The sequence below is a fragment of the Vanacampus margaritifer genome, chromosome 2 (assembly GCF_051991255.1).
Source record: "Vanacampus margaritifer isolate UIUO_Vmar chromosome 2, RoL_Vmar_1.0, whole genome shotgun sequence".
Lineage (NCBI taxonomy): Eukaryota > Metazoa > Chordata > Actinopteri > Syngnathiformes > Syngnathidae > Vanacampus > Vanacampus margaritifer.
This window is the reverse complement of record NC_135433.1, coordinates 55,862,766-55,878,232: the sequence shown is the minus strand read 5'-3', so window position 1 is coordinate 55,878,232 and position 15,467 is coordinate 55,862,766. Positions and strand designations below refer to the sequence as shown.

The 15,467-nt window shown below is 40.0% G+C and overlaps 1 protein-coding gene across 8 annotated transcripts in view; it reads left to right on the top strand.

Annotated features, from left to right (window-relative positions):
- The first annotated feature begins 688 nt into the window (after positions 1-688).
- LOC144042645 (oxysterol-binding protein-related protein 6-like) overlaps positions 689-15,467 on the top strand; it is a 39,495-nt gene continuing 24,716 nt past the window's right edge. The window contains exons 1-8 of one of the 8 annotated variants that reach the window (XM_077555493.1): positions 5,922-5,992; positions 6,102-6,168; positions 7,502-7,634; positions 8,205-8,403; positions 8,827-8,970; positions 9,076-9,129; positions 9,588-9,701; positions 12,264-12,431. In XM_077555493.1, coding sequence (XP_077411619.1) covers positions 8,266-8,403; positions 8,827-8,970; positions 9,076-9,129; positions 9,588-9,701; positions 12,264-12,431 — 618 coding nt within the window. In that variant the 5' untranslated portion in view covers positions 5,922-5,992; positions 6,102-6,168; positions 7,502-7,634; positions 8,205-8,265. The other 7 variants (XM_077555495.1, XM_077555496.1, XM_077555497.1 and 4 more) reach the window with 7 other exon arrangements.

Below are 15,467 nucleotides of genomic sequence, written 5' to 3'. Positions count from 1 at the left end.
GAAGTCTTCCCCTTAAATACAATAAGATAAAAACAATGTTCTTTTCAGAGTTTTAGACATCAAAATCAACCGTATGAACATAGTGTTCAACTCAATAAATCATAAGCACAATAAAACTGGTATGTAGAGACCTGGACTTCAAACCAATTAATTAATATTCATCATTATCAGGGCTCTGATCATATGAATCAGGTGTTTTGGAGAAGGGAAACATCCAAATCCTGCAGGACTCAGGCCCTTGAGGACCGACTTTACCCACCCCTGCTCTAGGCTATCCAGCCACATGGTGTTTAGGGCTTTAACTGTTACTTTTGACAGCGAGTGCCTTCTAATACTACAGTATGTAAACTTTTAGTATATGTTTCAGTATACTTACAAGTAGCCTACGCTTAACATTTACTTGGTGGAGTATACTCTCAATAAGTAGCCTACAAGAAAAGTAAACTGGAAGTATACTCTCCTAATTTTGAGTATGCTTCAAGTATACTTAAATATACTTCTTTTTGGTAAGGGAATTCTTATAGACATTTCAGACCATGGTTATTTTACTGTATAATGATAAAGTATACATTTTAAAATGTTGCCTGCTTTGCTTTTTAATTTACTATTATGTATTTATTTTTAGGCTGTTTGCGTGTGCGTGTGTCGTTTTGTGACTTGTAAACATTTGAACCAATACCCCAATCTCCCCCCCCCCCTTTTTTTTTTTTTAAACTCCCATGGTGCACCTGTCCGATTGTGCACCTGGTGGTAAACTCCAATCCAGTCTTCCGGCACGACACGGTCTCAACTGGTTAGTGTTGTTGTTGGAGGTGTATTTGTTTCAGCCGACTGCTGTTTTTCAGGTAAATAACTCCCAGACTTTTCAGCCATTTTACAAATGATTGGTATTTTCGTCCGGAAAGCGTTGATCCTTTCGCTTGTGCCTGTAAGTGCCAAATCAAACATTATACCATTAACATCCTCCAATATGTCTGAGTCGTATTACACAATTGTAAGTGATTATGTGGGAAGATTGTCATTCTGTATTTATTGTATTTGTTTTTAACGCCTCTGTCTGCACGCTCTCACCAGCTGCGTTCTCGTGAACGATCTAATGAGACCAATGCAGTTGCGGTTTTAAAATTATTATAAGCATAATGTATATTTGTAACGTTTACCTACGTATATTGCTGTAAATGCAATTAGACCTATGTTTAACGACTAATTTAAAAAGCCTCTCTTAAATCTGCTTCTTACAAGCTGTCTTAAAATGATTTCTGTAACTTGGAAGTTTTTCATCGTGTTCTATGAATGACTTAAACAGATTAAGGTAGTTTCGGAGAACCGGTCCGATTACACGTGCCTGTCTGAGGTGACACACATCGCTAACACGATGTCAGGAATGTGCCAATTTAAATTATACATTTTGCGGTGTCTAACTTTCTTAATGGCGTCGGTATTTTTTATTTATTAAGCTCTAAATAGTCAACCACACAAAAATAGGATGTTGGTGTAGGACTTTAATTTCTACTTACTTAAAATGTGTCATCTGTCACTCATTTTTATGTACAGTGTATGTAGTATGTAGCATGAAGACAAACCTTAATTTTGTGTTATTTGGCATTACTACGTAAAGCTGCTGAATGCAGAAAATTCAATTTCAAGTCGCTACTGCCACCTGTTGACAAAAAATGAAACTGCTCACACCCTTCTTCACATACACTATTTAGGCTGGCCGCTGACGTGTATCACGAGTTGAGCTGGACACCTGCATTTTATTGCTTTAATGTCTATTTTTCTTTATTGTGTGTGTGTATCTTAGAGCTATTTTTAACTTGTGGTTTTAATAGTGTTTACTGCATTTTATATGCATGGTAGCTGACCTGGATATCTCCATTTTATTGTTTATTAATTTGTATTATTTTCTTCTTTCTTTTTTTATCATAGTGTTTTTTTTTAACATGTGAAGCACTTTGGGTAGTGTTATTTAAAGTCATAAATGGTCAAATAAAAAAGCTATTATAAAAATATTTTTAGCCAAATTGTTACAGAGAGCAGCTTTAAGTTTTCTGCACTTTCCCAAATTGATTCTTAAGCCCACGATTGACATCATAAGGCATTAATGAAATAAAAATCAGGCAAATTGAAGAGGCCTCACTGGGGAGGTTCTGGGGATTTGTGTGAATTGACACGGAATGACCCTATGATGAGGCAAATAAACATTTACATGTGGCTTTGCAGTTATAACTGCCCCCTAAGGGAAACCGTACCTTGAATTTGGCCCACGGCAAAAATGAGTTGGACACCCCTGCTCCAAGTACTGGTAACAGTTCAATACCATGATATTTAGCCTGCAAAAATGACTCGATAACCATACATTTTAAAGGGACAAATTTTTGCCGTCTTGTGGTGAACCAATAGACTGCAACAACATAAGTTTGAAGCGTGTGCATTTTGAAGCACACACAGTACAGTGCCTCAGAAAAACCACACTTTGCAAACCTACCGGCAATTATTAAGTTTTCTATGTTTGTCTTCTACGTTTATCCATCGCCGAAAGATAGCGGCGAAACATGCGAGTGCCTGTAATTTAAAGTGCGAGACGATTATAAAATAAATAAATAAGCACACTGATGGAATAGACGTAGAACATTTTTGTTGCCTATTATTGAAATTACTAGTTTTTTTTTTTTTTTTAAATGAATGAGCACTGAAAATTAAAAGAAATCTACACACTGTCCCTTTAGGTTTCATATTTGGAGCAAAAAAAAAAAATGCTTCAAGTGCACCAACTCCGGGTTAGAAGGGACCTGGTTGCCCAGCCTGTTAGTGTCCTAGTCACACAAATTCAAAGATAGAAGGCTGGTAGGGCCGCTATGGGGCTGTGTCGGGCCTTCATGTTGCTACAGACGCTTCACAGGGACAATATATATGTACCCACTTAAATCGATCAAGCCATTTCACCGCCAGGTTAAATCCTTTCTGTAAGGAATGGCATCAGCACGATAAATAAATATCATAGTCTGGATCTGTACTTTGCCAAGTTCACAGCCATCTAACTTAACCATAGTGCTGCTATATAATTTGCTTTTTATGAAAATACATTTGGAGCCAGCCTCCTCGGTCGCCCCCATTCAAATATGCACGGTATCTTACGTACCCATTTGGGGCGGTATGGCAATGGACACTATCTCAGGTAGAGGTACATGTAGATTAGAAATGCTGTTACCGTTGCAAATCACTATGTATGCGTCTGCTTGGGTCGTAAAATAACAAGTGATCGTGCTATGCTCATTGTAAAAACCTTTTACTATGGTATTATTTCAGCACCTGGTTTAGGGTACTTTATGCAGGTATAGTATAGCAGTAAACATTTTGCTATCATGACAACACTAATGTACAGTATTGGTCTTGTTTTATTCCACTTGCGTTTGCATGTTGCGTTAACTTGTGTTTAGACTGGAGATGCGATCACTGTGATAAAATGTAGCCGGACAGGATTTTAACTCTCCAGTAAAGATAGTGTCTTCATAATCTTGATGTTGTCATCCAGTTCACGGTCCTGTGGCCAATAGGACAAGAGTAATGTCACATGATTTGTTGTGACACATTTGGAACTGTTCTTGGAATTTTTACTGAACACTAACCATACCACGGCCATTGTTTTCGAGCCAATCTACTGATTTGGGCAGAATAGACAAAATTCCTTGTGAGAAAGCATCTCACAAGGAATTTGGTGGGGTGGAGTGGCGCCATGCACAAATTTTACACGGAGGCTGCAGTTACACTTTTGGCCAGAGATGGCAGTTGCAAGGAAAAAAGTGCCAAACTCCGTAATGCATCTTTAAGATCATAGAACATCAAACAAATTCAATATCAGACAAACAATTAAATATAAAATGCAATTTAAAAATGGTGATTTTATTTATTAAGAGATGGGAAAAAAAATTCAAGGCTGCCAGGCACTGTATGCACAAAGTACTAGTATTTTTTTTTTCTCAAATGTTGTTACAAGACACTAGAGCTAAGCGATAATTCAATGTTAATATGTATCATGACCAACACATGATAAATATCAATATTGTGTTGGATAAAATGTTGAAAATCAGGAAAGAAACCCAGACTGCAACATTCTGCATGCTTTAGACAAATGCTACAGTATTCCATTAGATTTGTGCCACAATTACAAGCACATAATGGGAAATTTTGAGCACAAAAGCGTTTTTAAGCACAGCCGAGTTGCCGAGTCGCAGAGTCCTCACCTGGCGAGTGCCCACATTGAGAAGAAGCCGTTTGAACCACTTTCACAATTTAATTTGATAACATACCGGTACGTAGAAGCAAATAAAATCAAATGTTTCAATATCTACCACACCGCTGAGCCGTTACGATGACTGTAGTACTGGGCCCTCCAAACAGCATGTTTGAAGCCGAATATTATAAACGCCCCTTTTCCTTTTCTCAACTTACATTGGCTATTTGTTGTGATGACCAGCAGCAGCATATATTGTCATGTGCTGTGTGTGACTGATAAGAGCACCGTCTGAGAGGGCTGATGTGGGGGAGGAACGGGGACAGATGGTGTGTATACAACAATGCTGATTTGAAGTGCTTTATAAATGATAAAGTTTAGTTGAAAGTGTATTTGTGCTGTTAAACAGCTGTGATACATTCATTAAACAACAAGGTTCAAAATTACTTCTTTTTTTTTTTTTTTTCTCTTTGATTAGCCAAAACACTCCTCAGTGACATCATTTCAAGAGCAATTTATTGTAGGTTATTCCCGGGGACCTGAAGCAAAGGTTTAATTAAACAATATACATATGACAATATAACAGGGAGTTGTAGGGATGCTATTGAATGTTTTAGTATTCGAGGATCCGACTGAAAATTCTATCGAATAATCAAATATTTGGATAAAATATATTTTTTGCTGAATCAAAAATAAATTATAAATTCAAAAAAGAAAATACAACATTTTAATTAAGGAATGACAAATTAGTTTTTATTGTGCATAGCAACAAACTATTTTCTTGTGTAGAACCATTTTTCATGGGGAAATTTGAAACACAAGTATACACTTACGTTTAACTCGACTTTTCCTGTATCAAAAACATAAGGCATTAATTTCAAAGATAGCATTAACAGCCTTTGTGCAACTTCACTTGAGTAGCGAGCATTTGGGCATTTGACATACAGTATTACAGTAGGTTCATGGCTGTGTGTTTATGTGCTTTAAACCAGTTAACGAGGAATAAGACTAAATTATAGAAGACATCTCGAGTAAATACCTTGGCAATAAACAAGCCACAAATTTGCCCGTAGTCATAATAAATGCAGAGCTCAGACTACACAACTTCTTGTTTGGATGTCAGCTCTAGCCTAGATGGCCAGGGCCCAGGCACCTTAGCAAACTGGTTGAAATGTTACTTTGTTTGTGTCCTAGAAATGACAAGAGTTGCAGAGGAATTGCTACTTCAATGCAGTTCACATATAAGCTGGCTGAGCCTTCTTGCTTGTTTTGTTTTTCTTAAGACATCACCTTAACATTCACCCTATTAGCTGCTAATGCTGAAACCTTGTATATTTCCCAGATTGTTCTGTCATTAGTAATGCATTTCAACGCTTCATTTAACTGTCTGCACAAATATTTCTGTATTCACATTCTTAGAACCAGTAAGAGAAGAATCTCATTGAAACAGTTTTAGTTACTTGGACTTCTATTTTAGCAGCAATATAGTATTGGTATTTACCACAATGTGGTTGGTATTTAAGACATTGTAGTTGTTACATAATAACTGTTACTTTACTTTTACCCAATTACGCTAGATTCCAATGAGAATTTGTTCATAATTTGTGTCTTGTGGTGCTAACTTATTTTGTTCCCCTGATGTCAGAGCTGGCAGGCCTGTTGGGCAAGGTGAAGATTAGAAGTCTTCCACTTTCAGCCACACCCAGATACTTGCTCCTCTATGATATGCACCTGTCTGGCAAGCACATACCCACTCAGGTGTGGCCTTGCTCTTTATGCTGCATTGAGGAGAGTTGTCAGAGGACTATGCTGTAGAAAAGTTCATGGAGGTATTGTTTTTCTGCTTTTCTGCTCTTCATTTATCCAGGAGAAAAGCTGAAGGGATTTTGTTTTTGGACTGTTTGGAGCTCAGATCGTCAGACAGACTGAAAGAGGTGTGTGTTCATGAAATATTTTGTACTATGAGTTAATTTTGAGTTGACCTTAATTTGATCATTCTGTGGTTCAATTTTACAGTATACTCACTAAATTTATTTTAACTGTTATGGGGGAAAAAGTGTCCCAATATTTGGAGTTGATTGAACCATGGTTTTCACATGTCAATTATAGAATCGATCAAACTTTGTCCACTGATGTATACATCAACAATATTTCAGGGAAAAATGTCTATGGATTCTTTGAAATTGTTTTATCTTAAATCTTAATTTTATTTGCAACTGGAAAATAACCCAAAGTTGATACTTACTGACAGATGACATAAGGCATGTGTTGCAGAGAACGCCTATTTGCCGTTCACGATTCAGTATTCACAAATTTACTTATTTGTGTTTTTTTTTCCTTAGGTATTTTGGGAAAAATAAATAAAAACACCTGTTTGCATCTTTCAAGTCTTAAGACAAAAACATCCTAACTAATAAGGGAGTCGTAATTAGTATCAACTCCGTGTGATTGATACAGCTCAATTGTTTAAGATCCTTATATGTTAGGGATGAGCTAAGCCTAGCCTGGGTTGTTTTTTTCATGGATGTTTTGAGGAGTCTGCAGCATTTGTTTTTGCCTAGCTAAGCCAATGTTTAATGCAAATTTGTAAGCTGTTTTTGAAAATTTTAATGCATTTTTTTCACAATCACTTTGAAATGATTGGGTTTTGGTATTCTAGTTTGTGCTTTTTAGAGTTTAAACAAATTTTATATAACTAATAAAAATATGTACTATTCAACCGATGCTTTATTTATTTATTTATTTATTTATATTTGTTACAGTGCAAATATCCCCTGCAAATAGTAGAGATTTACTGTAATGGTCAGTTGGGTATCTGTAAAATTGTAATTTCCAAGAAATCTTCTTTGCATTGAGTGGCTTCCACCTATGGGCACTATTATGGGATGATTGTATAGCTCTCGTGTAGAGACTGTACTGGGTCCCCCGCCCCCTGCACAAATCTTCTCCATGTCTAAAATTTTAATATTTGAAGAAAGACAAAATGCTGATAACGTCATGGCTGATTTACTGTGGAGGTCTGTCCAGATATGCAGTATGGGATGTGGGTGTGAAGTAAAGCCGTGTGGGGGAGGTTTTGTTCTTTAAATGTTTTGTATTTGAAAACAAACCCACATGCCTGTTTTTCTGCCTTAATACTATGATTGATTACGTGTGAATGACTTTTTTTACTCATTAAAGTTTGAAAATTAGATGGTACGAGTTTATTAACTTGTGCTATGTCCACTATGCTTAAGGATAATCAGTTGCACTCATAAATGTTTTTAGGCCCTTCGGATGCCACCATGCACCTCCCTGAACAGGCCACATTTTACAACTTTCCAAAGCCTTGAGGAATGCACAGTCTCCAAAGTACCAGCAGCCTCAAAAACATGGGATAGTTTCATTTGGAAAAGCAAATGTTGGTCTTTCGTACATCAAGCAACCACACATCGCATTTTGATGGCTGGAAAAGGCTTGTTTTCAGTGAATTTACCAGTTTTTTTCTCCTTGTAGTATAACAAGAGACAACCTTTGCACCTTTGAACAAAAATTAACTGCATTTAAAACTGTTCATTGGCCCCAGCATGAGCTCGGTCACTGAAACGTTCATATAGCAAAAATACACTACGTACAGTTCACATTCACCCAAAATGAGTTTATGAACTTCAGTTCATTGAACTCATTCAGATGCAACACTGGTGATGTTAATACAATCTAATTGCTAATACAATCTAGTTAAGATTTATGATTTTAAAATTAACAATCCTGGCTGGGTATCACAATGATCCATTGTTATTTTGTTCACTTTATTTTGATATTAAAGATTTATCTTGTCACCATGTATGGTATTTGATTGAATAATTGATCATCTCAGGGTTTGAGAAGAAAGATTTGTTGAATGCATCCAGTAAATGTAATACAAATTGGATATTGCTGCTGCTGCTACTACTTGTAACTGTCGTCTGTTGCTTTTGTTGACCCTCCACAGTGCCGTTACTGTGCCGTGACACACAGCCAGTCCTCAATCCTGTCACGTAGCCATTACACCCATGGACCCTCAGGTGTGCCCGCCCCCACTTAGTAGCAACCAGTCATTGATATCAGGCCATGACAAATTCCCAGCCAGTGTATACAAACCTGGCCACTCCAGGAGCAGCAGTACTGGTTCCTCCAAACATTCAAAGCAGGTAACTGGACTGCAAAATCTGGTTACTAAATCTTTTTAGTATTTAAGACCCTTTGTAGATTGCCTGAAGTATGGGATTTTTCTTGACAATAGATTTTTTTCTTTTTCTTTTCTTTTTTAAAAACAACTTTGAATCTTGTTTGTTCTCTGAAAGAGATCGGGCCTCAGTTCAGGTACACATAAATTACTGAAGCGTTTACTGTAGTAGTAAAATGTCAAATGCTACATCTCAAATGTTAATGGGAACTGTCCACATTCTATCACAATCTGTTACATTTGCAAAGCCAACATTTGAGCAGTATTTCGCCACCTCCAATAACCCTTGCAGCAGACAGATAAACCTACTTGTATGTGTGTGGAAAGATTAACTTGCTGGATCTTATTTCACTTAAGTTGCTTAAAATGTATCTTGTACTTCATGCAGTCTCGCAACTGGGAAGTGATGGAGGACTTGCATGGTCTGGAGCACAATTCTGTTCCTGGCTCCTTCCTGGATCTCAGTATTCCCGGGATATGTGAGGGCTTTTTGATGAAGAGGAGGAAATACCCATTAAAGGGCTGGCACAAGGTACATACAGCTGTATAATAAAAATGTTTCTCAGCTCTAAGCCTGCCTCAGCTGAAAATGAGTCCCCCCCCCTCCCCCTGAAGACAATGTTCTCTTACATTTCAGAGGTACTTCATGTTGGAGAAGGGAATTCTGAAGTATTCAAAGACACAGCAAGATGTAAGTCATTAACATACATGACACTGAGCTGTTACATTCTGTTTGAAGAAAGCCAGTCATGAATTCCTTTTTCACCAAGGTCTATGGAACTTGGGGTGCGTTTTTGCACTGTATGTCCCTCGACTTTTTGCTTACATATACTTTTAGGTGGGGGATGGACTTTTACTGGTCTACCTTAGGTCTGATGTGGTCTCAGATTTTTCTGTTCACTCTTAGTCCATGCTATACTTGCCTTTTTTTATATTTGTTCACAAATGATTATTAATGGAGTCGTTAAGTTAGGTCACTGTAATGTTGCAGTGTCCCTTAAGTACTTTGGTAGACGGATAGATAACGTCATTTTGTGAAGCAATGTAAATTTGCTAGCTTCTCAAACCTTTTCATGTGAACTGTTTGCTCTGGGCGAAATGTAAATGCATGGTTTAAAGCTTAATTTTGTTTCTCACTTTGTTTTATAGATTCAAAGAGGAAAACTTCATGGCTCGATGGATGTTAGTGTTGCTGTTATGTCTGTTAATAAAAAGTCTCAACGTATAGACTTGGATGCTGGAGACAATCTCTACCACCTGATGGTAATTTAAAAAGACAAGCTGTATGTCACAGGAACTCAAATGAAGCAATGTCTTCACCTTTAGATTAGTTTTTTTTAACCTGTAGTACTATTGAAAATGCAACGATCAATGTAATTATTTTTGATCGATTAATCGTTAAGACACCTTATTTAATTTAAAATGGTCCAAATCATTGGAATTTCAGCCCCTCAACAGTACCAGTTGTGCTCATAAGTCCTCCATGAAATTAGACTGATTATCTCTCTGTTAAATCGACATTGCGTCAAAAAAAGAAGATTTTTTGCAAACACTGGCTTTTACAACCCATCCATCCATCCATCCATCCATCCATTTACTACCGCTTATCCGGGGTCGGAGCGCGGGGGCAGCAGCTTTAGGAGGGAAGCCCAGACTTCCCTGTCCCCAGCCACTTCAAACAGCTCCTCCGGCAGGATCCCAAGGCGTTCCAAGGCCAGCCGAGAGACATATTCTCTCCAGTGTGACCTGGGTCCTCCCCGGCATATCCTGCCGGTGGGACATGCCCGGAACAGAAGCCCAAGCCACCTCAACTGGCTCCTCTCCACGCGGAGGAGCATCAGCTCGACCCGGAGTCCCTCCCGGATGACAGAGCGTCTCTCCCTATCTGTAAGGGAGAGCCCGGACACCCTGTAGTGGAAACTCATTTCGGCCGCTTTTATCCGGGATCTTGTTCTTTTGGTGACGACCCACAGCTCGTGACCATAGGTAAGGGTAGGAACGTAGATCAACCGGTAAATCGAGAGCTTCGCCTTTTGGCTCAGCTCCTTCTTTACCACCACAGACCGATACAAAGCCCGCATCACTGCAGACGCTGCACAGATCTGTCTGTTGATGTCCCGCTCCCTCCTGCCCTCACCCGTGAACAAGACCCCAAGATACTTGAACTCCTCCACTTGGGGCAGGATCTCCTCCCCGACCCGGAGAGACCACACCACCCTTTTCGACTCTGGACCATGGTCTCGGATTTGGAGGTGCTGATCCTCATCCCAACCGCTTCACACTGTGCTGCGAACCGCTCCAGTGAGAGCTGGAGATCGCGGCTTGATGAAGCCAACATCACCACATCATTTGCAAAAAGCAGAGATGCTATACTGAGTCCACCAAACCGGATTCCGCCCCCTCAACGCTTCGGCTAGAAATTCTGTCCATAAAAGCTATGAATCGGCGACAAAAGGCAGCCTTAACGGAGTCCAACCCTTACTAGGAACAAATCCGACTTACTGCAGACCCACAGGACTCCCCGAGGGACGCAGTAATATGCCTTCCCCAAAAACACATGTACACCGATTGGGCGTACACCTATGCACCCTCGAGGACCCTACCAAGGGTGTAGAGCTGGTCTACTGTTGCACGGCCGGAACGAAAACCACGCTGCTCCTCCTGAATCCGAGATTCAACTTCCCAACAGACCCTTCTCTCCAGCATCCCTGAATAGACCTTACTAGGGAGGCTGAGGAGTGTGATCCCTCTAGCTGAAGCACACCCTCCGTTCCCCCTTCTTAAAAAGGTCGACCCCACCCAGGTCTGCCAATCTAGAGGCACTGTCCCCGATGACCACGCGATGTTATAGAGGCGTGTCCACCACGACAGCCCTTCAGCATCCAGAGCCTTTACGAACTCCGGGCGGATCTCATCCACCCCTAGGAACTTTGCACCGAGGAGCTTTCCAACCACCTCAGTGACTTTGTCCCCAGAGAGAGGAGAGCCCACCTCAGAGTCCCCCGACTCTGCTTCCTCAAAGGAAGACGTGTCTGTGGAATTGAGGTCTTCCACTCGGACTCAATGTCCCCCACCTCCCCCGGGACAAGGGAGAAGTTCTGCCGGAGGTGGACGTTGAAACTCTTTTTGACAGAGGATTCTGCCAGATGTTCCCAGCAAACATTGACAATACGTTTGGGTTTACCAGGTCTGACCGGCATCTTCCCCCACCATCGGAGCCAACACACCACCAGGTGGTGATCAGTTGACAGCTCCACCCCTCTCTTCACCACAGTGTCCAAAACATGCAGCCGCAAATCTGATGACTCGACTACAAAATCAATCATCGAACTGCGGCCATGGGTGTCCTGGTGTCAAGTGCACATATGGACACCATTATGTTTGAACATGGTGTCTGATCGGGGGGCCAGTTCCTCCCAATCACGCCCCTCCAGGTCTCACTCTCATTGCCCACGTGAGCGTTTAAGTCCCCCAGTAGAACGAGGGAGTCCCCAGGGGGAACGCTTTTTGGAGTCCTTGGCTTTTACAATATTTTTGCATATTTTCTGACATGTTACGGACAAAACCAATAACTGAATCATAATCAAACTATGTTGGTGCATGTCTGCACTGTCAATTTGATGTTGCTTTTTTTGAAAAAAGGGATGGAAATTAAAACTTTTAAAATTCTGATTCAGCCATTAATTGCGAGATTGATTATTAAATATAATAATAATAGAAGTACTTAATTATAGTTAGTTACGGCCCTAAATACATGTATTCAAATCAAGTTATGATACACTAGTTTCCCCCTTTCTATAGTGACATCTGTTTGCTTTCTCTTAGGTCAAGAACCCTGAGCTATTTAACATTTGGATTAAAAAGTTGTGTGTCCATCGTGCATTTCGGAAAAACGAGGCTCTGAGCGTGCAACGTGGAGTGCTTCACGCAATCTCTCTTGGCCACAGTTCCCTGCCAGCCTTACACAATATGACCCAGAAAAAAAGAACCTCAGTGAGTAAAAATCTTGAATATATTGTTTGTGTGTGTCGGTGTACAATATGTATGTGTACAGTCGTGATCAAAAGTTTACATACACTTTTAAAGAACATAATGTCATGGTTCTGCCAATCTTCTGGTTATTTCTATAACTCAGATTTTTCCCTGATAGAGTAATTGGAACTGATACTTTATTGTAACAAAAAAGATTCATTAATTTTTGTTCTTTTTTTACTTTATTAGGGGTTAACAGAAAGTGAGCAAATTTGTTGCGTCAAAAATATACATACAGCAGTGCTATTATTTGGTTACATGTCTCTTGGCGATGTTCAGTTCAATTGGGCGCTTTTGGTCGCCAGCCACAACATTCTGCTAAGCTTCTGGTTGAATATTTGACCACTCCTCTTGACCGAATTGGCGCAGTTCATTTAGTAAATTTTTGGGATTGTTGACAGGGACTTTCTTTAGCATTGTCCACATGTTTTTAATGGGGTTTAATAAGTAAGGACTTCGGGAAGGCCATTCTAAAACCTTAATTCTAGCTCTATTTAGCCATTCCATTACCACTTTTGATATGTGTTTGAGTCATTGTGTTGTTGGACCCCCCAACAGTGGCCAAAAGCCAAATTTTGGGGTTAGGATTTTTTAAAATTTATTTTAATTAGATTTTTTATAAAGGGAAGTTAATCCCCCGTCTTTATTATCCCATTTACTCTGTGTAAATCACCAGTTATATGGGCAGCAAAACAGCCCCACAGCATAATACTACCACCAGCGTGCTTGACGGTAGGCATGGTGTTGTTTGGGTTAAGGCCTCACCTTTTCTCCTCCAAACTCATTGCTGGGCATTGTAGTCAAACGGCTCAATTTTTGTTTTGTCTGACCACAGAACTTTCCTCCAGAAGGTCTTATCTTTGTCCATATGATCAGCAGCCTTCAGTTGAGCCTTGAGGTGCCACTTTTGGAGCAAGAGCTTCCTTATTGCACGGCAGCCTCTCAGTCCATGGCGATGCAAAAACACACTTGACTGTGGATACTGACAGCTGCATTCCACTAACTCTTGGCAGATCTGCTTTTTGGTGGTTCTTGGTCAACTCTTTACCCTCCTGAACAATTTTCTCTCAGCAGCAGGTGATAGCTTGCATTTTCTTCCTGATCAAGGCAGTGATAAACCGTGCCATGCATTTTGTACTTGCTAACAATTGCTTGCAATGTTGGTTTTGGGACATGCGGTTGCTTTGAAATGGCTCCAAGCAACTTTCCTGACTTTTTCCTGACTTTCCCCTGACTTTTTCAGATCAGTTTTGACACCGTTGAGCTCCTATGACTGTCCATTGTAGCGTTTGTGGGCATTGGTATCCAATGCGCACTATTTCAATGGCCTCAGAGAAGCCGCAAGCACTCAAAATTACACACAATAAGTTAAGAGGCAATGGTATGAAGCTTATTTCACTGACAAACTTTCTAAGTCACCACAATTGCTAATTCATGTTGCTGTATGTATATTTTTGACCAAGCAGATTTGGTCATTTTTTCTGTTAACCCCAACTAAAGTCATAAAAGAACAAAAATTCATGAAGCTTTTTTGTGACAAGAAATTATTGGTTCAAATTAACTCTTTCACTGCCAGACGTTTTCAGAAACGGGATGTCGCCAGTGCCAGCCGATTTAAGCATTTTGACTGATCTTTCAAGGTGCACAGAAAATGTTGTGTTTGGACTATGGAAACACACATACTACCAAATGAAAGATTGACCTCTCATCTTTCATCAGAAAAAAAAGTTTGTTTCTACCTTATTCCGTTCTTCAGTAATCAACAATAGAAAATGGTTAGTTTCACCGAAATGCTCTGTTTTGAAACAAAAAGCGGAGAAAAAGAGCTTTTTGTGAAACGATTTCATGCACTCTAGTGAATTCTACACTTCTTTTTGTCCATGAATGATGCCACAAACACCTAAATAGTGCTTTACTTCTGTAATACACCACCACCGACAATGAAAAAGTGTTTTTAGATTGCAAAATACGTTTATTTCCATTCAACAGTGTAACAATTTGACGAAACAATTTGGCAAACTATTTACAAATGTGTGCAACTGTGGTACTATTTACAATTATGTGGATGTTTCAAATACAGTTTTTCTTTTTGTAACACTGCCCTGCGTGCAAGGAGACGGAGCAGGATTTGCACAACAGATACGTTTCACTTCGATTGTCCGTTTCGCGTGCAGACGTTACACTTTCTTGACGGCCTTTTTTTCCAGGGAATAGCAAGTAGCAGACTGTACCCACTCCTCCGATGAATATGCATTGGACTCGGGGCACTCTTCGTCGTCCGATTGAACATCCGCCAGAGCGTGCTCGGTTGTGCTCCGCGTTTTCCGGTGTTAGCATCACTCGCCCGCGAACCTTTATGACGTCGTCATAGCCGCCGCGTCAGCGCTTCCAACTTCGGCGTCAACCTCGGAGTCACCATCATCATCATCGATGATGATCATCGTCGTCATCAATGTGCTCTTTAGCGTTGGTCGATGCTTTTCATCTTTGAAAAAAACTGCTCTAGTGTGAGCTGCTTGCAACCCGTCGCCATGTTCTCTTCCCTTCCCCAGCCATTGTCCCCTCTAGCTCCGCCTCACGTCTTCTACTGACGCCTACCCAATCTTGTCAAAAGAGAGTCATTGCTGCCATCTAGGGGCCAAAAATAGTCATTAGGCTAACTAGATCTGCTTGAAACTTTCACCACAGCTGGGCAAGTCTTTCCTTCACCCCTTTCAAAAAAAAATTGGATGACGTCTTTTAACGTCATTGGCGGCCCTCCGTAGATTTTTACTTGACGTCTTTTAACGTCCATGGCAGTGAAAGAGTTAATCTATCAAAGAAAAATAAGAGTTATAGAAATAACTGAAGGCTCGGGAGAGCCATGATATTATGTTCTTTACAAGTGTATGTAAACTTTTGATCACGTCTATATATACAGTAAAACCTCAAAATCATGGGTTCCGGGTTTGCCATTCCAGCATTTTACGTTTTCATTATCATTGGCAACTTGGCTAA